Raw genomic sequence first — 26721 nt, forward strand, 5'->3', positions numbered from 1 at the left:
TAATAAACATGAGGGAAAAGACAACTATACAGACCATATTTCCACAGAAATATTTTTTATTACTCTACTCTTCACACTATGCTTGGGGACAGTAATTTATTAAGTCCAGGAGAAAAGAGAATTCACTGACAGAATGAAACTTCCAAATTTTTTCATTTAAAATTTGTAAGTAATTTAACTATAGATAGCATCAGGTAGAGAAGACCTTTATTCTGGACCCCCATAAAAACTAGGTTTTTGTCTATTAGAGAAGTCTCTTCTTGCCAGAACTGGTTTTCCTGTAAGCTCAGTAGGTTCTGGAGCTGATTATTACCACATTGCTCGCTGCACCCCAGACAGTTGCCCATGGTCGGCTAAGTGACGGAAGACGATACGACTAAGCCTCCAGCGCCGCTTTACACCTCGTGGACGGGATGTCATAACACACCGATTTCTGATTCTAACGGGACAGCTATCCCGGGGAAGGGCAGCAATTTCTTCATCAGCCACTTCCTAAGGGAAGTCACAACATTATTTACACAGATCACATGCATTTATTTATTCTAGATGATTAGTTAATGCTCAGAGGAAGAGAACAAAGGGCTAGATTCATTAATGTAGCCAAGTTTGGCAAAAGAACCCTGGACACCATAGTGAACTTCAAGCTCTGAGGAGAAACAAACAGATCAGAAAAATGACAGAAATGTTTGACATACAATGTAATTTTTCAAAATTTAATTGAAACAACGTAGATACACAAGAATCCACAAACCATAAGTGTAAAGCTCAACAAGTTTTCACAAACAGAACATAGCTGTGTAACCAGCAACTAGATTAAGAAAAATTATCCGCACCCCAAGCCTTCCCTCTGCCTCCTTTCAGTCACTGACCTCCTGGCTAAGAGCTAACCTGGTTACTAACACCACAGATGAATTTTTCTTGTTTTGATTTTATATAAATGTAACCATGGACTATAATAAAAACCATTCTTTTTTATTCATTTCTGTTTGGCTTCTTTCACTCAATAAAATGCTTGTGAGAGTCTTCATACTGGTGCATGTGTTGTAAGTTGTTCATTCTCATTGGTGCTTTTATTGCGTGAATATGCCATAATTCATTTATCCATTGTACAGCTGATGGACATCCGGGTAGTTTCTAGTTTTGAGCTATTACAAATAGAGCTGCTACAGACATTCTCATTTCTCTTTTGGAAAATGTATGAATGCATTTCTGTTGTCTCCCCAAACGATTTTTTCCCAGCTTTCCTGAGATATAATTGACATAGAACACTGTATAAGTTTAAGGTGTACAATGTGATATTTTGATGCATGTATATACCGTGAAAAATAATTACCGCAATAAAGGTTAGTTAACACCTCCATCACCCCACATAATTACTTTTTTGTGTGCATGAGAACACTTAAGATTTACTCTTTTAGCAACTTTCAAGTATATAATACGGTATTGTTAACTGTAGTCACCATGTTGTACTTATTCAACCCCAGGACTTATTCACCTTAAAACTGGAGGTCTGTACCCTTTGGCCAACATCTCCCCATTTTCCCCAGTCCCCAGCCTCTGGTAACCACTATTCTACTCTGTTTCTATGAATTTGTTATTTTAGATTCCACATATAAGAGAGATCATACAGTATTTGTCTTTTTCTGACTTACTTCACTTAGCATAATGCCCTCAAGGTACATCCACGTTATTGCAAAAGGCAGGATTTCCTTCTATTTTATGGCTAAATAGTATCGTACTCTGTGCCTGTGTATGAATCACATTGAGTGTCACATTCATCTGCTGATGGACATTCAAGTGGTTTCCATGTCTTGGCTATTGTGAATAATGCTGGAGTGAACATAGGGGTGCAGATATCACTTCTATTTCTATCTAGTGATTTCATTTCCTTCAGATTTATACTGAGAAATGGAATTCCTGGATCATACATGGTAGTTCTATTTTTAACTTTTTGAGGAACCTCCATACTGTTTTCCATAGTGGCTGCACCAATTTACATTCCCGCCAACAGTGCACAAGGGTTCTCTTTTCCACATCCTCGCCAAAACTTATCTCTTGTCTTTTGGATAGTAGCCATTCTGACAGGTGTGAGGTGATAGCTCTTTGTGTTTTCATTTGCATTTCCCTGATAAGTGATGTTGAGCATCTTTTCATGTACCTGTTGGCCATTTTTATGTCTTTTTTAGAAATATGTCTATTCAGGTTCTCTGCCCATTTTTTAATCAAAAAAAATTTGGGGGGCTACTGAGTTGTATGACTTCCTTACATTTTCAGGGTATTAACCCCTTATCAAGTACATGACTTGCAAATATTTTCTCCCATTTTGTAGGGTGCCTTTTCATGTTGTTGTTTCTTTTAGTGTGATGTAGTCTACTTGCTTATTTTTGCTTTTGCTGCTTGCACCTTTGGTGTCACACCTAAAGAATCACTGCAAAGATAAATGGCAAAGAACTTTTTTACCCTTTGTTTTCTTCTAGCAGTTTTACACTTTCAGGTCTGTCCTTTAAGTCTTTAACCCATTTCAAGTTAATTTTTGTGAGTGGGGTAAGACAGGGGTCCAATTTCATTCTTTCACATGTGAATATCCAGTCTCCCCAACACCATTTATGGAGAAACTATCCAATACCCACTGAGTATTTTTGGCTACCTTGTCAAATATTTGTTGACTATGTATCTGTGGCTTTATTTCTGGGTGTCTGTTTTTATGCCAATACCATACAATTTTGAATATTATAGCTTTTAAATCAGGAAATGTGATACCTCCAGCTTTTTTTGTTTGTTTGTTTTTCTTTCTCGGGATTGCTTTGACTATTCGAGGGTCTTTTGTAGTTCCATACAAATTTTAAGATTATTTTTTCTATTTTTGCTTCTTCAATTTCTTTCATCAGTGCATATAGTTTTCAGTGTACAAATCTTTCACCTTCTTAATTTCTAGGTTTAGTTCTGACACTATTGTAAATGGGATTGTTTTCTTTCTTTTTCAGATAGTTTGTCAGTGTACAGAAACACAACTAAATTTTGTAGGTTGATTTGGTAACCTGCGACTTTACTCAATTTATAGATTAGTTCTAACAGTTTCTTGGTGGAGTCTTTAGGGTTTTCTACATATAATATCATGTTGTCTGCAAATAGAGAGAGTTTTACTTCTTCCTTCCTGATTAGATGCCTTCTAGCTCTGTTTCTTGCCTGATAGCTCTAGCTAGGCTTTCTAGTACTCTGTTGAACAGAATTGGCAAGAGTAGACATCCTTGTCTTGTTCCTGATCTTAGAGGAAAAACTGTTGAATTTGGTTTCCTAGTATTTTGTTGAGAATTTTTACATCTCTATTCATCAGGGATACTGACCTGTAGTTTTCTTCTTGTAGTGTCCTGATCTGGCTTTGGTATCAGGGCAATGCTGGGCTCATAAAATGACTTTGGGAATGCTTCCCTCTTCTTCAATTTTTTGGAAGAGTTTGAGAAGGATTGGCACTAATTCCCCTTTAAATGTTTGGTAGAATTCACTCATGAAGGCACACAGTCCTGGGCTTTTCTTAGTAGGTTTCTGATTACTGATTCAATCTCCTTACTCATTATTGGTCACTGCAGATTTTCTAGTTCTTCATGATTCAGTCTTGATAGGTTATATGTTTCTAGGAATTTATCCATTTCTTCTAGGCTAGCCAATTTGTTGGCATACAATTGCTCTTCTCAGTCTCTTATGATTCTCTGTATTTATTTGGTATCAGTTGTAATGTTTCCTCTTTCATTGCTGATTTTACTGGAGTCTTCTCTCTTCTTTACTAGGTTAGCCAAGCTAAAGGCTCATCAATTTTATCTTTTCAAAAAACCAGCTCTTAGTTTCACAGATCTTTAGTTTTTCCGGTTTCTATTTTCATTAATTTCTGCTCTGATCTTTGTTTCTGCTAACTTTGGGCTTACCTGTTCTTCTTTTTCTTGTTCCTTGAGGTGTAAGTTAGGTTATTTCCCATAAGATTTTTGAATCATAAAAGTCTGAAACCTCTGGACTGAACATCAAGTAGGAGGAAAATGTGGTTTGAGGTGAAGTTGAAGAAGAAGGAAGGGCAGGAGCCCTCAGAACCTTGACACCTATGGTAAAGACTCTGACGGTGGAGATGCAAAGACGAGTGATCAAGTGAGACTTACGTTTTTAAAAGATCATTTGCAACGTAGGGAAATAAATATGGTAAAAGGGCAAAAGTGGCTCAGGGGAGAAAAACAGAGATTACTGCAGTAGTTAGCACTAAGGTTTTGTCAGTACAGATTTAGTCTTATGTATGTGGTTGAAGTATGTGTATTATTGTGCATGTGTGTGTGTGTGTGTGTGATTGACCCTGTACTAGACTATGATGGAAGCAAAATAATTAACATATTAGAAGTACATAAATGAGAAAATGTATATGAAAGCCACTAAATTTATATCAACTATTAAGCATTAAGAGTAGTTCCTGATCTCCAAAAGCTTATGCATGTGCTATTAAGAAATACTATTAAAAAAAAAAGAAATATTGAGAGAATTATACAAAACATGATTAAGTCAATGAATGGTAGACAGTAAATGCTATAGAGACAGGAGAAATGATTGGGCTGGCAGAATGAAGTAAAGTTTCATGGAGACAGAACTTGAAGAATACCTACAAATTGTTTATGTATGTGTGAATGTAAAGATTTAAGGCAGTGTACAAATGAGGAAACTGGGCAAAGGGAAAATGAAACAAAAGAGCATTCTGTGAGAGCCTGTAAGTATGTTAGCACTGGGGCATAAATCTGACTTGTAAGCTAGTTGGCAGGCAACATAGTGCCATGATCACTTCCCATGATTCATAGAGTCTCTGCACAGCTATTGCTGGTTCTCATACCACAGCTCCCTCCCTAACTTACACCTCAAGGAACAAGAAAAAGAAGAACAGGTAAGCCCAAAGTTAGCAGAAACAAAGATCAGAGCAGAAATAGTAATCAGTAATCACCACCACATAGTAATCTTTTGGGAATCTTCATACATTTGTCCTCCACAACATCTTAAGCTGAGCTTCTCAGGAGCCACTTCTTATTACTCGCTAAATATAGGCAAGTAGCTTAATGTCACTACAGTAAAAGTCATAACAGAATGGTCCAGGGCACTCAGTTTTCTGCTTATCTGGCTTAATTTAGACAAGATTTAAAAAGAATCCACAGTAAAAAAAAAAAAAGAATCCACAGTAATGAGGGGCCTGTATATTATTCTCCAAATTTATATAAATGAAATATTATTTACTCTGAGCTTTTGATAAGTTTAATGGCTTTGAATTTGAGTTATACTCTCTGATAAGACTCTTTTTTTTTTTTTTGCGGTACACGGGCCTCTCACTGTTGTGGCCTCTCCTGTTGCGGAGCACAGGCTCCGGACACGCAGGCTCAGCGGCCATGGCTCACGGGTCCAGCCGCTCCACGGCACGTGGGATCTTCCCGGACCGGGGCACGAACCCGTGTCCCCTGCATCGGCAGGTGGACTCTCAACCACTGCGCTACCAGGGAAGCCCCTGATAAGACTCTTGAATGCAGGTATTTTATGTCACCAGTTAGGCAGGACTTATGATTCTGGGAGTCAAACCGAGTTGACATTCTCTTATTCAAGTTAGAGTGTGACAAGAAAGTAAACCTAAATGGAAGGCCACCTCATGGGCACAGGAATTCGGAGAGGCAGGCTTAGGGATGGCCCTGGATAAGGAACGGTGTAGGCCATGTGCTGGGCACCTGGCCCCACGCATTGGCAAAGACTCCCAATGCCTTGAGAGTTGAATGATTGGGATGATTGGAGAAATAACTATCCAATTTCTGTGTGCTTACCATGCATCAGTACTTTCTAAGCATCACCTAATGAAATGGTTAAAGAGCTAGTAAGAATGAATAGTTCTTTTTTAATTTGAAACTCATCAAAATCAGTTACAAGGGTATTTGTTTACGTTGATTGAAAAAAATCTGATTACATTCTCCAGAAAGTATATTGATACTAAGTCACAACAAACTGTATTAAAAGTGATCTGATTTGAGTTAATGATTTTATGGTAGATACTCATCTTACTTAGCTAACCTGAAGGTCTTTTGGCAGAATGGTATTCTTCCTGAGAGAATTGATCCGAAGCCTCTCATCTGCATACTCATAGGCCGTTTTTCTTCTCTTCACATCACGCAACATTTTCCAATCTACATAGTAACTTCGAACTTGGCCTGAAGCTGATGAAGGAACCACCTAAGAGACAGAGACAAAGAACAAGTGAAGGACAGTCAGACCCAGACTCTGGCAGTTTCTCCATCCTGTGATCCTCTTTTAGTCACTATTTATGACCTTTTATCCTCCAAGTAATTATGGATAACTTTAATAATTTAAAATAATAGACTTTTTAATTCAGAACAAATAACCTTTATGGACATACATTAAGCCAAAATGGTGGTAATTAATACAATGCCAATAATGTGGGTTGGAAAGTGAAAAATTTTCTGAGATTTTTTATATAATTCTGTTTTACCTTTACTTAGGTTAATAAATATATGGTTCAAAAGTCAAAAAAGTATAGAAAGGGGGAGGAGGCCAAGATGGTGGAGTGGAGAGACATGGAGCTCACCTGCTCCCACAAATACATCAAAGATACATCTACACGTGGAACAATCCATACATGCTACCTACTGAAAGCCTGCGGAAGATCTCAGACAACCAAAGCTGCAAGAAAGATTTCCACAAAACCATGTAGGATGAAGGGAAAAGGGAGAAGAGGAATTGGGATGGGACCTGCACCCTTGGGAGGGAGCTGTGAAAGACGAAAGGTTCCCTCACCCTGGGGACCTCCTTCACTGTCTGGGAGGTCTGCTGGGACAGCTAGGGAGCTTCAGAGGCTCAAAAGCAGAGTGCAGGAGCTGGTCTGCTGCCCCACAGGGTAGAGAGACCAGCACAGACGGTCTTTGCCACATTGCCACACTTTCCAGTCTGAGGTGCACCTGCTGGCGTGCATAGTGATTGGGTGTTGAAACTCAGGCTTCAGTAGACAGATCTGGGGAGATGACTTGGTTTGGCTGTGTGAAGACAGCCCAAAGGGCCTGGAGTGTGGCCCGAGCCACAACTGGGGGTGTGCACAGGATGGAGCATGAGGCTGCCGTAGGAGCCCCACTGTCAACATGGGAAGGGAGGGGCATGAGTCCACTACAGCAGCCTCACTATCAACATGCTCACAGCAGGGCACAGCTCCAACTGCAGTGGGTTTTGCAAACTTTGTGGGCACACACACATAGAGGCGGCACTGAATACTGAGGTTATCACTGGCACTCCTGCTTTAGGTGTGGGGCTGCAGCTCCAGAGGACTTTCTCGCCCATGGTTTTGTGAGGGTTTCTAACCCATACCTAATCTCCAAGCCGATTCCAAGCACTCCTGCAGCAGATGCAGCCCCCGAGGGCAGTGCCAGCAACAGTGATCTTTGTGGGTGTGCACACCAGGTGGCACCAGTGTCACAGAGTTACACATCACAGCAAACAGCTCCTGGGGAGGAACGCACAGGGGCTCCTTTCCCAGAGGCAGTGTTCTAGACCTGCCTACCTCACATCGAAGCTTAGAATCGGATCTAGGGGCTTCCACTCCAACAAACGGGGAGCAGACTCTACCCCTGACAGGGATGTAACAATCACAGAGAAAAGAGGAGGCCCTGCCCAACATCCAGTGCAGGCTCCAGTCAACACAATATCAAACACACCACCTATATCAAGGAGACAAGGGCCAGTACACCCTGAGGAAAGACACAGCAAGCCAAAAACAGCCCTCGCACCAAAAATACTGGACTCATACAGTCTACACAGGGTCACTCCCAGATAAAAACAGCCCTTCAAAACCACAGTAGACAACTATTTTCCCTAAATTCAGAGTAAGAGGGACTTCCCTGCTGGCACAGTGGTTAACAATATGCCTGCCAATGCAGGGGATACAGGTTCAAGCCCTGGTCCGGGAAGATCCCACATGCCACGGAGCAACTAAGCCCGTGTGCTAAAACTACTGAGACTGTGCTCTAGAGCCCGTGAGCCACAACTACTGAGCCTGTGTGCCACAACTACTGAAGCCTGTGCACCTAGAGCCCATGCTCCGCAACAAGAGAAGCCACTACAATGAGAAGCCCATGCATCGCAATGAAGAGTAGCCCCACTTGCTGCAACTAAGAAAGCCCACATGCAACGAAGACCCAACGCAGCCAAAAATAGAATATAAATAAATAAATAAATTTAATACTTAAAAAAATAAATTCAGAATAAGAGAAATATAAGTAAAATGAAAAAGCAGAAGAATTACTCCCAATTAAAAGAACAGGTGAAATCCCCTGAAAGAACAAGCAATGAAACAGACCTCTCCAGTCTACATGACCCCAAGTCCAAAAAGGAAGTAATAAAAATGCTGAAGGGAGAGCAGCCAAGATGGCAGAGAAGGACCCTAAGCACACCTCCTCTCACGAGCACACGAAAATCAGAACAATCTGCAGAACCACTGTTAAAAAGGACTGAAACTTAGCAGAAAAGATTCTCTACATCTAAATACAATGAGATGGGCACACTCATGATGTAATCAAGTCCCACACCCCCAGGTGTGCTACCCACAAACTAGAGAATAATTATAAAAAGGACTGAAACTTAGCAGAAAAGATTCTCTACATCTAAATACAATGAGATGGGCACACTCATGATGTAATCAAGTCCCACACCCCCAGGTGTGCTACCCACAAACTAGAGAATAATTATATTGCACAGCTTCTCCCAAAGAAGAGAGTTCTGAGCCTGTCAGACTCCACTCCCAGCCCAGGGGGCTGACATGGGGAAGAGGAGCCCCCAGAGCATTTGGCTTTGAAGGCCAGTGGGGCTTGATTGCAAGAGTTCCACAGGAATGGGGGAAATAGAGACTTCACTCTCAAAGTGCGCACACAAAATCTCACATGCACCGGACCAAGGGCAAAAGCAGTAATCTGACAGAAGCCTGGGCCAGACCTACCTGCTGGTCTTGGAGGGTCTCCTGGGGAGGTGGCTGTGGCCCACCCTGGGGACACAGACTCTGATGCCTGATATATCAGGGAGCATTCATCTGCATGTGTGAGTTCTTGTGGAGGCTGACATTTTGGTACAAAGACCTGGCCCCACCCATCCATAGGCTCAAGTGCTGAGAGGCACTGAGGCAAACAATACAATGGGCAGGGACACAGTCAAACCCATCAGCAGACAGGCTACCTAAAGACTTCCTGAGCTCACAGCCTCCTCTAGATATGTCCCTAGACATGGTCCTGTCCATCAGAGGACCAAGACCCAGTTCTACCCACCAGGGGACAGGCACCGGCCCCTCCCACCAAGAAGCCTGCACAAGCCTCTACACCAGGCTCACCTACCAGGGGACGGTCACTAGAAGCACGAAAACTACAGTTCCGCAGCCTGCAGACTGAGTCCACAAACACAGGCCAGACACTACCCTGGGACCAGCTGGCCCCTGGTCCTTGAGGGATGAGAGGGGAGTGCACTGCTGGGACACAAATGACGTTTCCTACAGAGGGCCAGTTTTCCAAGGTGGAGGTCCGAAACCAACCTACCACATACACAAAATCACAAATAGCAATCATAAAATGAGGCAACAGAGGAATATGTTTCACACAAATAAACAAGATAAAACCCCAGAAGAACAACTAAGTCATGTGGAGATAGGCAATCCACCCAAGAAAGAGTTCAGAGTAATGATTGTAAAGACGATCAAAGAACTTGGGAGGAGAATAGATGCACAGAGCAAGAAATCAGAAGTTTTTAAAAAAGAATTAGAAAATATAAAGAACTAAAAAAAACAATAACTGATATGAAAAATACACTGGAAGGAATCTACAGTAGACTAAATGATTCAGAAGGATGGATCAGTGAGCTGGAAGACAGAGGTAGTGGAAATCACTGCCACTAAACAGAAAGAAGAAAAAAGAATGAAATGAGGACAGCTTAAGAAACCTCTGCGATAACATCAAGCACACTAATACTGGCATTTTAGGGATCCCAGAAGGAGGGAGAAAGGGTGGTCTTGGAAAATAAATGAACAGATAATAGCTGAAAACTGCCCTAACCTGGGGAAGGAAACAGTCACCCAAGTACAGGAAGTACAGAGAGTCCCATACAGGATTAACCCACAGAGGAATACACCACAATGCATTGTAAGAAAGATGACAAAAGTTAAATATAAAGAGAGACTATTAAAAGCAACAAGGGAAAAGCAACAAAACACACAAAGAACTCCGATAAGGCTATCAGCTGATTTTTCAGCAGAAACTACAGGCTAAAAGGGAGTGGCATTATATACTTAAAGTGATGAAAGAGAAAAACCTACAACCAAGAATACTCTACCCAGCAAGGCTCTCATTCAGATTTCATGGAGAAATCAGAAGCTTTACACACAAGCAAGAGCTAAAAGAATTCAGCACCACCAAACCAGCTTTACAGCACCTGCTAAAGGAACTTCATTAGGCGGAAATGAAAAGGCCACAACTAGAAGCAAGCAAATTACAAAATGGAAAAGCTCATTGATAAAGGCAAACATACAATAAAGGTAGAAAATCATCCATGCACAAAGCTAGTAGGGAGGTTAAAAGACTAAAGTAGTAAAATCATTTGTAACCATTGTAAGCAGTTAAGCGATACACAAAACAATCAGACATAAAATGTAAAATCAAAAACAGTAATAGTGGGCTTCCCTGGTGGCGCAGTGGTTGAGAGTCTGCCTGCCAAATCAGGGGACACGGGTTCGTGCCCCGGTCTGGGAAGATCCCACATGCCGCGGAGCAGCTGGCCCCGTGAGCCATGGCTGCTGAGCCTGCGCGTCCGGAGCCTGTGCTCCACAACGGGAGAGGCCACAACAGTGAGAGGCCACAACAGTGAGAGGCCCGCGTACCGCAAAAAAACAACCCAAAAAACAGTAATAGTGAGGAAAGGAGACTACAAATGCAGTGAGTGTATCTAAAATGCATTAGAAATTAAGAGATGAGCAACCTGAAACAAGCATGCATAAATATAGACTCCTACACAAAAACCTCATGGTAACTGCAAAACAAAAATCTATGATAGATACAGACACAAAAAAGAAAAAGGAATCCAAACATACCACTAAAAATAGTCATCAAATCACAACACAGGAGAACAGGAGAAAAAAGGGCAAAAAAAGACCTACAAAAACAAATCCAAAGCAATTAACAAAATAGTAATAGGAACATACATATTGATAATTACCTTAAATGTAAACAGACCAAATGCTCCAACCAAAAGACACAGACTGACTGAATGCATACAAAAACAGGACCAGTATATTTGCTGCCTACAAGAGACACACTTCAGATCTAAAGACGCATACACACTGAAAGTGAGGGAATGGAAAAAGATACTCCATGCAAATGCAAATCAAAAGAAAGCCGAAACAGCAATATTTACATCAGACAAAACAGACTTTAAAAAAAAGACAGTTACAAGAGACAAAGAAGGACACTACATAATGATCAAAGGATCAATACAAGAATATATAATAATTTTAGTGGGGGACTTTAACACCCCACTTACATCAATGGACAGATCATCCAGACAGAAAATCAATAAGGAAACACAGGCCTTAAATGACACATTAGACCAGATGGACTTAATTGATATTTACAGAGCATTCCATCTGAAAGCAGCAGAATACAAATTCTTTTCAAGGGCACATGGAACATTCTCCAGGATAGATCACATGCTGAGCAACAAAGCAAACCCTTGTAAATTTAAGAAAACTGAAATCATATCAAGCAGCTTTTCTCACCACAACACTATGAGGATAGAATTCGACTACAAGAAAAAGACTGCAAAAACACAAACACATGGAGGTTAAACGATATGCTACTACACAATGCATCACTGAAGAAGTCAAAGAGGAAATCAAAAAATACCTGGGGACAAATGAAAATGAAAACAATCCAAAATCTATGGGACACAGCAAAAGCAGTTCTTAGAGGGAAGTTTAGAGATGCAAGGAAACAAGAAAAATCTCAAATAAACAGCCTAACCTTACACCTAAAGCAACTAGAGAAAGAAGAACAGAACCCAAAGTTAGTAGAAGGAAAGAAATCATAAAGATCAGAGCAGAAATGAAATAGAGACTAAAAAAATAGGAATGACAATGAAACTAAAAGCTAGTTCTTTGAAAAGATAAACAAAATTGATAAGCCTTTACCAGACTCATCAAGAAAAAAAAGGGAGCAGTCCCAAATCAATAAAATAGAAATAGAGAAGTTACAACTGCCACCACAGAAATACGAAGAATCATAAGAGGCTACTTTGAGCAACTATATGCCAATAAAATGGACAACCTAGAAGAAATGGACAAATTCTTAGAAAGGTACAATCTTGCAAGACTGAACCAGGAAGAAATAGAAAATATGAACAGACCAATTATAAGTAGTGAAATTGGGTTGGTAATTTAAAAACTCCCAACAAGCCAAAGTTCAGGACCAGACGGCTTCACAGGTGAATTCTACCGAACATTTAGAGAAGAGTTAATAACTATCCTTGTGAAACTATTCCCAAAAATGGCAGAAGAAGGAACACTTCTGAACTCATTCTATGATACCACCATCACCCTGATACCAAAACTAGACAAAGAAACCACACAAAAAAAGAAAAGTACAGGCCAATATCACTGATGAACATAGATTCAAAAATCCTCAACTAAATATTATCAAACCAAATCCAACGATAGGTTAAAAGGATCATATACCATGATCAAGTGGGATTTATCCCAGGGATGCAAGGATTTTTCAATATCTGCAAATCAATCAGTGTGATACACCACATTAACACTGAAGAATAAAAAGCATATGATTATCTCAATAGTTGCAGAAAAAGCTTTTGATAAAATTCAACATCCATTTACGATAAAAACTCTCCAGAAAGTGGGCACAGAGGGAACCTTCCTTAACATAATAAAGGCCATATATTACAAACCCACAGCTAATATCATACTCAATGGTGAAAAGCTGAAAGCATTTCCTCTAAGATCAGGAACAAGACAAGGATGGCCACTCGTGCCACTTTTATTCAACATAGTTCTGGAAGTCCTAGCCACAGCAATCAGAGACAAAAAGAAATTAAAGGAATCCAAAATGGAAAAGAAGAAATAAAACTGTTGCTGTTTTCAGATGACACTATACACAGAAAATCCTAAAGACGCCACAAGAAAGCTACTAGAGCTCGTCAATGAATTTGATAAAGTTGCAGGATACAAAATTAGTACACAGAAATCTGTTGCATTTCTATACACAAACAATGGAATATCAGAATGAGAAACTGAGGAAACAATTTATATTGTTATATTAACAATATAAACAATTTATATTGTTATATTAATATAAACAATTTATATTATTAACAATAATATAAACAATTTTTTTATTTAGAGAATACTTTATTAGTTTCTGTAATCCAACCCATGTAGATAAGACCTTACATATTTAATACAGTGTGCTACCCCTGTACAGATGGAAAAAATTATGTTTAACGTTTCTAGACCAATATGGCTGTTGATTTCTGTACAATGCCAACCCAACATGGTACAACTGGGATACTTCTCCAAAGTTGACAGCACAGTTAAAGTTTCCCATCAAAAGAATAAACTACCTATGAATAAACCTACCTAAGGAGGCAAAAAACCTGTACTGCAAAAACTGAGAGACACTGAACATGGCACAAACAGATGGAAAGATATACCATGTTCTTGGGTTGGAAGAATCAACATTGTTAAAATGACCACACTACCCAAGGCAATCTACAGATTCAGTGCAATCCAATGGCAATAGATTAGATAGAAATCAACCACAAGAAAAAGACAAGTGTAATCTAATGGCATATCAAATTACCAATGGCATTTTTCACAGAACTAGAACAAACAATGTTTAAATTTATATGGAAACAGAAAAGACCCCAAAAAGCCTAAACAATCTTGAGAAAGAAGAATGGTACTGGAGGAATCACCTTTCTTGACTTCAGACAATACTACAAAGTTACAGAAATCAATACAGTATGGTAGTGGAACAAAAACAGACACATAGATTAATGGAACAGGATAGAAAGCCTAGAAATAAACCCACACACCTATGGTCAATTAATCTATGACAAAGGAGGCAAGAATAGACAATGGAGAAAAGACAGTCTCTTCATTAAAAGGTCCTGGAAGAACTGTACAGTTATGTGCAAAAGAATGAAATTTGAACACAGTAGATAAAAATAAACTCAAAATGGATTAAAGACCTAAATGTAAGACTAGATACTATAAAACTCCTAGAAGAATACATAGGCAGAACACTCTTTGACATAAATTGCAACAATATGTTTTTGGATCCACCTTCTAGCATAATGGAAATAAAAATAAACAAATGGGACCCAGTTAAACTAAGCTGTTGCACAACAAAGGAAATCATAAAGAAAACAAAAAGAAAACCAACCAACTAGGAGAAAATATTTGCAAACAATACTTCTGACAAGGGATTAATTTCCAAAATATACAAACAGCTCACACAGCTTAATATAAAAAAAAAAAAATCAAAAAATGGACAGAAGACCTAAATAGTCCTAAATAGACATTTCTCCAAAGAAGACATACAGATGGCCAACAAGCATATGAAAAGATGCTCAATATTGCTAATTATTAGAGAAATGCAAATCAAAACTAAAATGAAGTATCACTTCACACAGGCAGAATGGACACCATCAAAAAGTCTACAAATAACAAATGCTGGAGAGGTTGTGAGAAAAGGGAACCCTCCTACACTTTGGTGGGAATGTAAATTGGTGCAGCCACTATGGGAAACAGTATGGAGGTTCCTCAAGAAACTGAAAATAGAGTTACCATATGATCTTGCAATCCCAGTCCTGGGCATATCTCTGGAAAAAAACTCTAATTAGAAAAGATACATGAACACCAATGTTCATAGCAGCACTATTTACAATAGCCAAGACATGGAAGCAACCTAAGTGTCCATCAATAGGTGAATGGATAAAGAAGATGAAATATTACTCAGCCATAAAGAAATAATGCCATTTGCAGCAACATGGATGGACCCAGAGATTATCATACTAAGTGAAGCAAGTCAGACAGAGAAAGACAAATATAACTTACATGTGGAATCTAAAAAATAGTACAAATGAACTTATTTACAAATCAGAAACAGACTCACAGACACGGAAAACAAACTTATGGTTACCAAAAGGGATAACAGGACAGGAGGAAGGAGAGGTAGATAAATCAGGAATATAGGATTAACAGATACACATTAGCATATATAAAACAAATAAACAAGGATTTACAGTATAGCACAGGGAAATATATTCGATATCTTATAATAACCTATAATGGAAAAGAATCGAAAAAATATATATAAAACACACCAAATATAACCAAATCACTTTGCTGAAATCAACTATAGTTCAATAAAAAAATGAAATTTTAAAGAAGTATAGACATACAGTGGATTCACCCTCCCACCTCGTCCCTCACCAGCCAAGTGACCACACCCCCACCTCCAGAGGTATCCAGTTACTAGTTTCTTGTGCAGCCTTCCAGAGATTTTTGTCTATAAAATACATGTACACATGCCCACTCCCATGTTTCTTCCCCTACCCCCTTTTTTCACATGTAACAATACATCTTGGAGATCTTTCCATATCCATATGCCAAAAAGCTTCCACATTGTTTTAGGTCACATAATATTCCACTATATGGATGTGACCATGTTCAGGAGACACTACCTCAAAATATGGCTCCTTTGGCATACTGACTATTTCAAGCAAATGTAATTTGAGAAACAGCAGGTGCAAGAAGGGCTTTCTGACCTTCCCCTGAAACAGGTCATAAGACCCTTATGTGACAGGTGCCCTCCCTATAGCCAGGGCATGAAAGAAGCATCTTTATCTCTGAAGCCTGAGGGACACTGAGAAGAATCTGAATAACAGGCCTTGCTAAGTTTCCCTTAGTTTTCTACACTTAGCCCATACCTTTTGTCTTATCAAATTTCCCCACGACTTTCCAGGCTTCATCAAACCTAGCACAAAACTACTCAGGTTTAACTTCTTTGGGTCTTCATTTCCCTATGAAACTTCCCGTGTCGGGTAAAACTTACAAATTTGTATGATTTTCTCGTTACAAGGGCCCCAGCTGAGAACTTAGAAGAAGATAAAGCAGTTACTTTTTCCTCCCCACAGATGCATCATGATTTATTATCCTGTGACCTACTGGTGGACAGCTAGACCATACCTCACCAGTTATCATTATAAACAAGGCTGCAATGAATAATGTCTTATGTAAATCATTTCATATATATTTCTATGTATCAGTAGGATAAATTCTTGGAAGCAGAACTGCTGGGTCAAAGCATTATTTCAAAATGATAATTTGAAATTATCATTGACCTAATATTTCTTAGCATGAGTTGTCCAGTAACAAAATAGTAGGCTCCTCATTGTCACATGTTTACATGGTGAGAGTTTACAATTCTGACTGACAGTACAGGCAGAGAGAGTATAGGCCACTAGAAACTCTAGTCTCCCCCAAACCAGAGCAAATATTATATGTTCGTTAAATTGCAGCTATAGAAAATAATGATGGTCTCTTATAACTGCTGTTTTAGAAACAAATATATGTACAGCATTATACAGAATATAAAGCTGAAAATGAGAATAGTAGATTAGAAAGAAAACGTTTTTTAAATCTATTAACAAAAGATAAACTGAGCATCTTCAATGCTTCAAAGTCTCATGGGGAAATACAACAACTCTAAAATCTGCTTTTTGGAAATAAGACAGCATGAAGGAAATTTCAATATCGATTTGACACGACTGAGTCAAATGAACACGTGGTCACTGTGGCTGGAAATGAGCATCATGGAAAGGAAAGAAGAGAAGGTGAACTTTTTCCAAACCAAAAGAGGAAATGAACAAGATATAGTGGTAAGGTCTGAGGAGATCATTTTGGCTGAAAGAAACAATTCACATTAAGGGTCAATGCAAGGTTTGTTTTTATCTATGACATTGAAAGTTAAAGAGAATTAGAAAACAAAATTAAACATTTCTCCCCTCAATTCTTTTCCAGACTATTCCTAATCAACATCCTCTCTACCATCTCCTAACAGGTTTCTCTATTTATTTAAGAAAACAAAACACCTTTCATTCTTTTTCCACAACTTTCTGACTATAAAAGCAATACACTTTTAAAATAAACATTTATTGGTCTATTATAGTAATTTCTTCTGTAAATAGTGTATGTCCTTTGCCCACATTTCTATTGTCAGTATTTTCTTACCAGTTTATAACAGTGCTTTATATATTAAGATTGCATTCTGTTCTGTACTTATCCTATCCTGCCCCTCTCTCTCACCGCTCTTCACCTCCTAAAACTCTTCCATTGGGCCCTCTTCAACTCATGGTCTACCATTGTCGAAATTTTCTAAATCCTCAATTCCTTAACATCTCCTTCAGATATTTGCTCTAGAGAATCTTGAATCCCAGATAGTTTCCCCATAGCTCTTTTTTTCTCCCACAAGTGGGAGAAAGCTTCCTGGCTCTTTGCTGCAGCTTCCAGACTGTCCCTCCTTCCTGAAAGTAAGCTTTGGCTCTTGTGCCATTGGGTTATACTCCCACCACAGGTCACCACTGTAGTCATCTACCACAGCCCCCACCATTCCCTTTCGTTTTTCACTCACTGTAAATGCTGGCTCACTGTCGCTCTCTCCAATATTCTTCCTGTCTTAATTCCTGGTGATCTCAACACACATGAAATTACACTGTGATCTCTCCATTCCTCGAACTCTTTTCCTCCAGTGATTTTTGTCCTCCACTCTTCTTTACCTATTCACTTCCATGCCCTAGGTCTTTTATTACCAGTAGGTGCAAGCCCTCCATTGTCTCAGCTGTGTGTATCTCATTCTCTATCACTTCTTTCTAGCTTGCTCCTTCTAACACCTCATAACAGCTCCTCTGACACTTTTAGTCCATTGTTCCTACCAGCTCTTCACTGGCTCTCAGCTTTTGATTTCCTATCTCCCGCTTACCCAGCCTGAATTCCATGGTCCGTAAATACAATGTCATCTTTCAGACACCCTCAACTCCCTGGTCCCTCTCTCACTTCACTGTACTGGCTCTAATTCTTGCCACTATTCTTCCCATCTACTCTTGACTATTTTACACCATCTTTCCTCAAATCTCTGACACCTGCTCCCACATCCCCACATTTAGCTGATGACTTCAATTTCTCTTTAATTACGAAATTAAAAGCACCTGTAACCAGATATAGAGAACAGACTTCTGGCTGCCAAGGGGGAGGGACAGATGAGGGTTTGGGATTAGCAGATGCAAACTATTATACAGAATGGATAAACAAAAAGGTCCTACTGAATAACACAGGGAACTATATTCAATATCCTATAATAAACCATAATGGAAAAGAATATGAAAAAAATATGTATAACTGAATCACTTTGCTATACAGCAGAAATTAACACAACATTGCAAATCAACTATACTTCAATTAAAATAAATTTTTAAAAAAGCATCTGTAGTCCATGTACTACATTCCATCCTGTTATTAAAGATCTGCTCTGTCCAATACAGTAGCCACTAACCACACACAGCTAGTGAGTTTGAAATATAACGAGAGAAACGTAATTCCTAATTTTATTTAATTTTAATTAATTAAAAAATTTAAACGGAAGCAAGATAAACATTAACTTTAGTGTTTTGGTAGGACTACATTTTCCGTTTAAAAAATAAATTTATTTTTTAAAATTTATTTTTGGCTGCATTGGGTCTTCCTTGTGGTGGCTTCTCTTGTTGCAGAGCACAGGCTCTAGGTGCCCAGGCTTCAGAAGTCGTGGCTCGCGGGCTCTAGAGCACAGGCTCAATAGTTGTGGTGCATGGGCTTAGTTGCTCTGTGGCATGTCGGATCTTCCCGGACCAGGGCTCGAACCCATGTCCCCTACGTTGGCAGGCAGATTCTTAACCACTGCACCACCAGGGAAGCTCCTACATTTTCCATTTTAATGGTGGAAAATTTAGCATCCAAGCTAAGATGTACTTTAAGTGTAAAATACAAACCTGATTTTGAAGATCTAGTATGAAAAAAAGAATATCTCATACATCACGTTTATAGGACATGTTGAAATAATTTTTGACATACCTAAATAAAATATTTTAATAAAATTAATTTCATCTGCTTTTTACTTTTTTTAATGTGGCCACTTAGAAACTTTTAAGTTACATATGTGGTTGGCATTTTATTTCTACTGGACAACGCTATTACAGATTAACTATGTTCCTAAGACCAAACAATTGAACACGAAACTCATCATCTCTTTCCAACACAGCGGTACAGCTCCAGCAATTCTTCCCTCTCCTACATCATCCATTTTCCCCACTTTACAGAATCTTTCCCTTTAACACAAAAACACGCAGTTACTTCTGTCACGTTAAAAAAAAATAACACATAACACCCACTCTTAACCTACCTCCTCTGCAGTTATTGACCCATTTTTCTGCTCCCCTTTGCGGCAAAACGTTTTCAAAGGCTTGTCTATATTCGTGGTCTCCAATTTCTTTCCTCCTATTCTGTCGTGAACGCTTTCGCCCCCACCACGCCATCGAAACGGCTAAGATCGAGGTCCCAACAATTTCCACTCTGCTAAACCCAACAAGCAATTCTCAGCTCGTCTTTTAATTGACTTTGAGCAGAGAGTTGCCCACTCCCTGCTCCTGGAGTGCTTCCGGGCCACCACGCTCTCCTCCCTCGCTCTGCTTCTTTCAAGTCTCCTTTGCTGGGCTCTCTTAACATTGAAGGCTCTGGGGCCTCATTCCTCGGACACCTTCTCTCCCCACCTACACTCCTTATAAATTGTAGTCAATCTGTAGCTTTCAACGCCAGTCAGCTCTAAGCTTACGAATACCAAATTTACGTCTGCAGCTCGGCCCTCCCCTGAAGCAGGACGGAGGAGGGAAGTGGGCAGAGCGAAAACCCTGAGACGAGTCTGCACTGGGCGCTACAGCTGGCAGAATAGTGGGGGACCCGTGGGTTTGGAGGTTCAGAGGAGAGGGGGAGGAGGGTTTAAGGGTGTGGCGCAGACCTGCCGGACTGTCCGCAGCAGAGAGCCGAGCGTGGAGGCCGCCATGTTGTCCGCCGCAAATGTCAAACTGCTGCAACTTTATTAACGCTGCCGGATACAGCGAGAACACGAGGGGCGGGACCTGGGCCGCAGGGGGCGGGGCGGCAGGCGGGTCTTTAGCGTATAGGAAGGAGGGCGTAGTTAATTGGATGTACGTTCTCGCGGTATTCAACGGAATATGGGCAAATTAACTATCTGGGAGCGGAGCTGTGATACTGATGTTGGAGTCTGACGGTCATTATCTGTTCCTCGTTTCCTGAGCGCTTTACACACCCTCTTAAATTATCTTCGTCCCCACCCAGCTCCTTTTCCACCCTCCCTTACCTACCAGTTCATTGTTACTAATTTCTCTTTCCCCAAATTCTTCTCGCTCAACCTACTTCTCCTGTATCCTCCATTAATTTAGGATGCTACTTGCCAGAAACCTACAAGTATGGACAGCTCCTCCTTCTCTGTCCTCCTTCCTGTGGATTTTGCAAATCTCTCCTCTCTGCTATAAAGATAGTGCTCATGTTGAGAATAGCAATGCTATACTTCCCATTTATATGTCTAGGGTTTAAAATATATATATATATTTAAAAATATGTATATTGTGTATTGGAGCTTTAGGTGAAAAGCGCTTAAAATATTTTGGGGTTTTTTTTCGGGGGCAGGGCTGGGGCTGGGAGCATTGCCATTTAAAAATTGCTGTTTTCTGTCTGTAGTTCAGGGTACTTTCAGTTCATCTTCATAGCAAATGTCCTTGGTCTGGAATGAACCCTTTGTGGGGCTCCTTTACTTTGTGTAGATGTAAGGCAAGTACCACCCACCTACCACCCTGGTAGAAGAGTATCAAGGAGTATATATTAGCTTGGCAAAGACCTGTATTTTAGATGTGCTGATTGATGAAGTGAGGAGATTCCCCTGTGTGCTATTTGCATCTACATTATTGGACAGGAGTCTTCTGGGAAGGGAAGCTGAGTGCAGACTCCTTTCTTTAGAGAGAGATTCAAGTGTATTGGAACATGTGTAATGAACTGGGGAGGGACTGATTGAGGCCAGCTGGCAGGAAAGGACAGCATAAGCCCCTGTCATGGTAGAATCAGAAAATTCCTGAACCAGTGTCAGGCAGGCATCTAGTCCTAATTCTAGCCCATGTAATACCTCTGCACAGTTGAGGGTTATCTTCTGCAGTTGTATTCTATTACAAGTTAATCACTAAAGGGATGTTACCTATAAGTTTAAATTATATGTAATGGTGCATTTCTGGGAACCCTGCCTCCTAGATAATAAGCATTAAGCTAAAATACCTTTATTTAGCTCACGGGAAACATCCTGACCAGGCCCACCTGTGAATGGCTGCAGGAAGGAAGCAATTAACTCGTCCCCTCCGGAGTCTGGCCAGAACCAAGACTTTACCCCCTTCCCTTTTAGTATAAAAGAAGCCTGAATTCTAACTCTGGGAAGATGGTTCTTCAGGACTAGTCCACCATTGACTCTGTCTGCCAGCTTTCCAAATAAAGTCACTATTCCTCATCCCAACAACTTGTCTCTTGATTTATTGGCCTGTCGTGTGGTGGGCAGTACGAGCTTAGACTCAGTAACACAATTAGCTCACGAAGTAGGTGAGTCAGCTTTATACACAGCAGCCTTTTGTTTTCTTTCTGTAAGACTAGTTCTGAAAGCATCTTTAAACAGCATTGTAACTTAAAAAAAATTGTGGTAAAATATACATAACATAAAATTTACCATCTTAACCATTTTTAAGTGTACAGTTCAGTGGCATTAAGTATATTCACGCTGTTGTGCAACCATCACCACCATCAATCTCCAGAACATCTTTATCTTCTCAACTGAAACTCTGTACCCATTAATCAGTAAGTTCCCCTTCCGCCTGCATCCCAGCCCCTGGCAACCACCATTCTGCTTTCTGTCTGTATGAATTTTTCTACTCTCTCTATATCTTACGTAAGTGGAATCATACACTTGTTCTTTTGTGTCTGGCTTCTTTCACTTAACATCTTCAAGGTTCATCCTTGTTGTAGCATTCTTCAGTACGTCCTTACTTTTTATGACTGAATAATACTCCATTGTGTGGATGTACAACATTTTGTTTCTTTATTCATCTGTCGATAGACACTTGTTTTCCCTCTACCTTTTGTGAATAATGCTACTATGAATATATATGTATATATATATATTGAATGAATATATATATATTGTGAATAATGCTACTATGAATATATATGTATGTACAAATATCTTAAACAGTATTAGTATGTTATTAAGCTGTTTTTCTTTAGAAGAGATTAAAGCAATTTAATGGCTGGTAAGATAGGAAGCTCTGAGACAGTAAGAGAAGACTCCAGGATCTTCTTTAATTAATTGTGTTGGTTTTGTATAACAGCCTAAGAGTTTTCCCCCAGTGCACCCTCCCCCATTACTGGGTGGGGAAGCCTGGCAAAGCGTAAAGAAGAATCACTTTACCTTGTGTTCTCCCAAAAACCTCTATGATTCTCCCTGGCCATTTGACGGAAAGTGGGGAAAGCTGTTGGCCTTACTGTCCTGGAATTCTAAGATCAGGAGAAACATCAGCATTCATTCATTTATTCATGTAAGAAACATGTATTAAATGCCTGTCATGTACCATTGTGTATGTGTGTGAGGCGCAGTGACAGAAAGAAATCCCTGCCCTTCTGATGCAGTTGGGCATTATTTAGATGTAGGTGGAGATATTCAGCATTGCCAGTTATATTGCCTTTGGTTTTTCAGATAGTCCTTCCCTTGGAGGCTTAAACGTTATTTTTGGGTAGACAGATTAAAAGTTAATTGTTAAACATTTTGAGATTTGATTGTGAGAGACTGTTCTAGTTACCATATTGATTCTTGGTATAATAAAATAAGAGGAACCATTGTATAGATGATGAAATTGAGGCACAGAGAGGTTAGATGACTTGCCAAGCTCACAGAACTAGTCCCAGACCAAGACCTACAACTGTCCTCTGGAGAAGCGACAGCTCCAGGACAAAGGCCTGACTGCTGTCATGGGATCCTTACTTATACAACATATCAGTTGGCTAAAATACAGGTTTAATGCCATTTCAATAAAAACCCTCAATGCAAAGTTTCTTAAAATACTACTAAAATGTATATAAAGATTAAGTGGGATGGGAAAGAGGTAGAAAGCTATGAAATTTTGAAAGAGGAAAAATAATGAATGGTCTTGCCCTACCAGATTATAAAATGCCATATATTATAAAGCCATAGTGATTGAACTAGTGTGATACTGATGCCAAAATCAACAGACAGGTATATGAACTAGATTAGTTAGGTCAGAAAGAAACCCCAGTGTAATTACAGTTTGTTATATCTTAAAGGAAGCATAAAATCACTGAACAAGTGGTACTGGAACAATTGGTTAAAGAACTGGGGAAAACTGTTTAAATTATATCTTTACCTCTTACCATTTATCAAAATAAATTTTAGATAAGTTAAAGTTAAATGCTAACAATGCCTTGAAAAAGAAGAAAAGATAGGCGAACAAATTTTATTTATTATTTTTTTGAATTTTACTTTATTTTATTTTTCTATATATAGCAGGTTCTTATTATGTGAACATATTTTAAAACTTAAATCCCAGTAGACAAGTCTCAGAATGTCTACTAACATTACAACTATCCAACCTCATTAGTTTCCAAGAGAATGCAAATTAAAACAATGACAATTTAATCTAGCAAATTAACAAAGGTTTAAAAAAAACATTTGGTGTTGTTATGGGTATAGGGAAATGGGAGATTTAATCTAGTGGTAGAAAAATAAATTGGTATAACTTGTCTACAAAGCAATTTGGCAAGGTTCTTTTCAAAGTTTTTATCTATTGACCCAGTTATGGCACTTTTAGGAATCTATACCAAGGAAATACTGGGAAACTCTAAAATTTATATACAAGGACACATACCCTGGGATTATTTATAATAAGAACAAATAAAAAACTTAAAAGTCTAACAGTAGGGGGAGAGTTAAATGAATTAAGAAATAACATGTTATAATTCTAGTTTAAAAAATCTGATGGGTTCCAAAATTTTAGATATATATATTTAAAGATACAGGTATATTTATAGGTTAGATAGACAGATAGATAGAAAAAAGATGAAGAAGGAAATACACTCAGATACTAAGAGTAATAGGTTGAGTGACCAGATTACTGGCGATATTTATGTTTTAAAAGTTTTTTCAATTTCCTTATCATGTATAGATTTTACTTTTAGACTCACAAAAATGTTGAAGTTGATTTAAAAATATTAACTGGAATTTCCTTGGTGGTCCAGTTTTAAGACTCTGTGCTCCCGATGCAGGGGGCCCAGGTTCAATTCCTGGTCAGAGAACTAAGAGCCCGCATGCCACAACTAAGAGCCCGCATGCCACAACTAAGAGCCTGCATGGCACAACTAAAGATCCTGCATGCCACAACGAAGATCCCGCATGCAGCAACTAAGAGCCGGTGCAGCCAAGAAAAAAAAAAATTAACCTGTTCTTGTCTTTTTATGCCTCTGTTATTTCACCTAAAATATTTGAAAAATGTGTTTCTCAGAGGGCATGAAGGAAAAGGTCACGACCTGGCCCCAGTCAATAGCCTATGCTAACCCTTGGGGACAGGCACAGTCAGAACCCTGGACAAAGCAGGAAGAAATGAAGAATCCAGGGATGCTTGCTGCCTTCCTATTTAGCACTAGTCATTCACTCTCCCTTTGGGTTTCATGTCTCTGGCTCCTCTGTGTCTACCATCAAATAAGTTGTTCCTTTGGTGTCTAGTATATACCTAATACAGGACTGCTCATGTCCTTTGCCTCTCTGTTTTGGGGGAGGATTATTTAATTACTCCTTTTTATTGTTTTGTAAATGGTAAATAACAGGGTTAACTGAGCTGCAGCCCTTCGAGTCACAGAGTAAGAATATTGACTTGGTGATATGCCTGTCTATGCCTGTCCCTAGAGACCTTGTCTGGCCCAGGCTGACTCAGCAACTTCCTAGGACCTGAATACCCTCCCTGCTTCACCCCTGCAGTGTTTCCCATCCACGACGTTCTCCCGGAGGGGCCTCCAGGGCCAGGCCTCCCCCACGTGGAAAGCTGGATATGGTTTGACTCAAAAGAACCAGACTTCTTGGGCTTGTGGTGGTCTGTGTGTGGGGACAGCCAAGAGGAAAAACAAAGAGGAGGAAGGTGGGAGAGGAGAAAAAGAACATGTTGGAGGGAGAGAGAAAGGCACAGACACACACACACAAGCATTTTCAGCCCTGGCTCTGAAATAGCGTGTATGGATAGTCTGCCTTCATTAAACACCACCAGCTGAAAAGTAATCCTACTGCTGTACCAGCTTGGCCCTGGAGTGTGGTGGCCTTAGCACTTCTTTCTAGAAGCAGCTGCCATGGCCCCAGCCCGGAAGTCTCCTCCTAGAGCTGTGTGTAGTTCATGGAATTGAACACAAGGTGGCAGTAGCGGCACATCTGAGCTCCAACACCTGCCAGCAAGCTGTGCCCCCCACACACCTGTCCTCCAAGTAAGTTGATGACAGGTTGCCTATCATCAGGTACGACCTGTGTTTGCAACTGAGTTTGCCTCTTTTGTAGGACTCAAGAGTACGACAGGCTACATGATGTGTAGGGCTCAGTGCAAAATTAAAATGTAGGGCCCTTTGTTCATAAAGCAGGAAAAAACTGCTGTTAAAGGTAGTAAAATATCCCGTGGAGCTCAGGTGCAGTGAGATAGCCCCTCGGACTTACCTCAGGCACATCTCACTTCTTGCTCTGGGTCTTCTCTGAGGTTGATGTGGGACACCTGAGGAACCAAGGGACAGCTCGGCACCCACACGTGCACGGCCACCAAATGCAGGGGCTGTGGACACCCTTGGGAAACTCTGAACCAACTGGCAATGGAAGCCTATGGATAACGTGCTTCCTGTGGCTCCTGGAAGGTCTCGGTGATAGAAACACCTGTCACCAATGCAGTAACACATCCTTGTGTTGCCTTTTCCCCCTTTCTTGGTCACCATCCTCACCCCTCATTCCTGCTCCCTGGGGTTGCTGCCCATATCAACTACTTGCACGTAAACCTCTGTCATGGAGTCTGCTTTTGCAAGTGGTGGGTGCATAGGGGAGCTCAGGCTAAGACAAAAATATCCCATCCAACAGATCGTCCCAAATCTTGCTGATACTACTTCTAATTGTCTTTTTCGTTTTCTCCTCTCCTAGTGTTGTTCCTCTTGGTCAGACCCTCTTTATCTCTGCCTGAACTAGTATTAAGTGTATTCCTAATTGCTCTTTCGCCTCCTTTTTTTTTAAAAACGTAACCCATTTCCTTCCCCTGCAAAACCTCCACGCTTTTCTGCTGCTAGAGTGAACTTTCTAAAACACTGCAACGACTCACTTTTAGTAGCTCCCTTTCTCCTGCAAAATGAAGTCCAGCCCTCTGCGGCTCCCTTTCCATCCCCACGAGAGCCCCTAGACACACCGGATTACCCCCTTCCAAGGTTCCCCTGGGTGACTCTTTCTCGTG

At 40.0% G+C, this 26721-nt stretch overlaps 1 protein-coding gene across 1 annotated transcript; it reads right to left on the reverse strand.

Annotated features, from left to right (window-relative positions):
• Positions 1 to 45: 45 nt before the first annotated feature.
• MRPS14 (mitochondrial ribosomal protein S14) lies at positions 46 to 20282 on the reverse strand. The gene is made up of 3 exons (XM_065892518.1): positions 20151 to 20282; positions 6070 to 6228; positions 46 to 492 (listed from the first exon to the last, which is right to left on the reverse strand). Exons 1-3 carry the CDS (start codon positions 20193 to 20195, stop codon positions 310 to 312), a joined length of 387 nt encoding a protein of 128 aa, XP_065748590.1. The 5' UTR covers positions 20196 to 20282; the 3' UTR covers positions 46 to 309.
• Between the last annotated feature and the right edge of the window lie 6439 nt (positions 20283 to 26721).

The sequence above is a fragment of the Phocoena phocoena genome, chromosome 1, assembly GCF_963924675.1.
Source record: "Phocoena phocoena chromosome 1, mPhoPho1.1, whole genome shotgun sequence".
Classification (NCBI taxonomy): Eukaryota; Metazoa; Chordata; class Mammalia; order Artiodactyla; family Phocoenidae; genus Phocoena; species Phocoena phocoena.

Bases quoted from the DNA above. Each gene is read 5' to 3' on its own strand.
- MRPS14 (XM_065892518.1), bottom strand. From the start codon at position 20,195: ATGGCGGCCTCCACGCTCGGCTCTCTGCTGCGGACAGTCCGGCAG. The intron at 6,229-20,150 runs GTCTGCGCCACA...TCTGTCTCTTAG, and splicing joins TGCTGCGGACAGTCCGGCAG to GTGGTTCCTTCATCAGCTTC. The intron at 493-6,069 runs GTTAGCTAAGTA...GACTTCCCTTAG, and splicing joins TTCTGCCAAAAGACCTTCAG to GAAGTGGCTGATGAAGAAAT.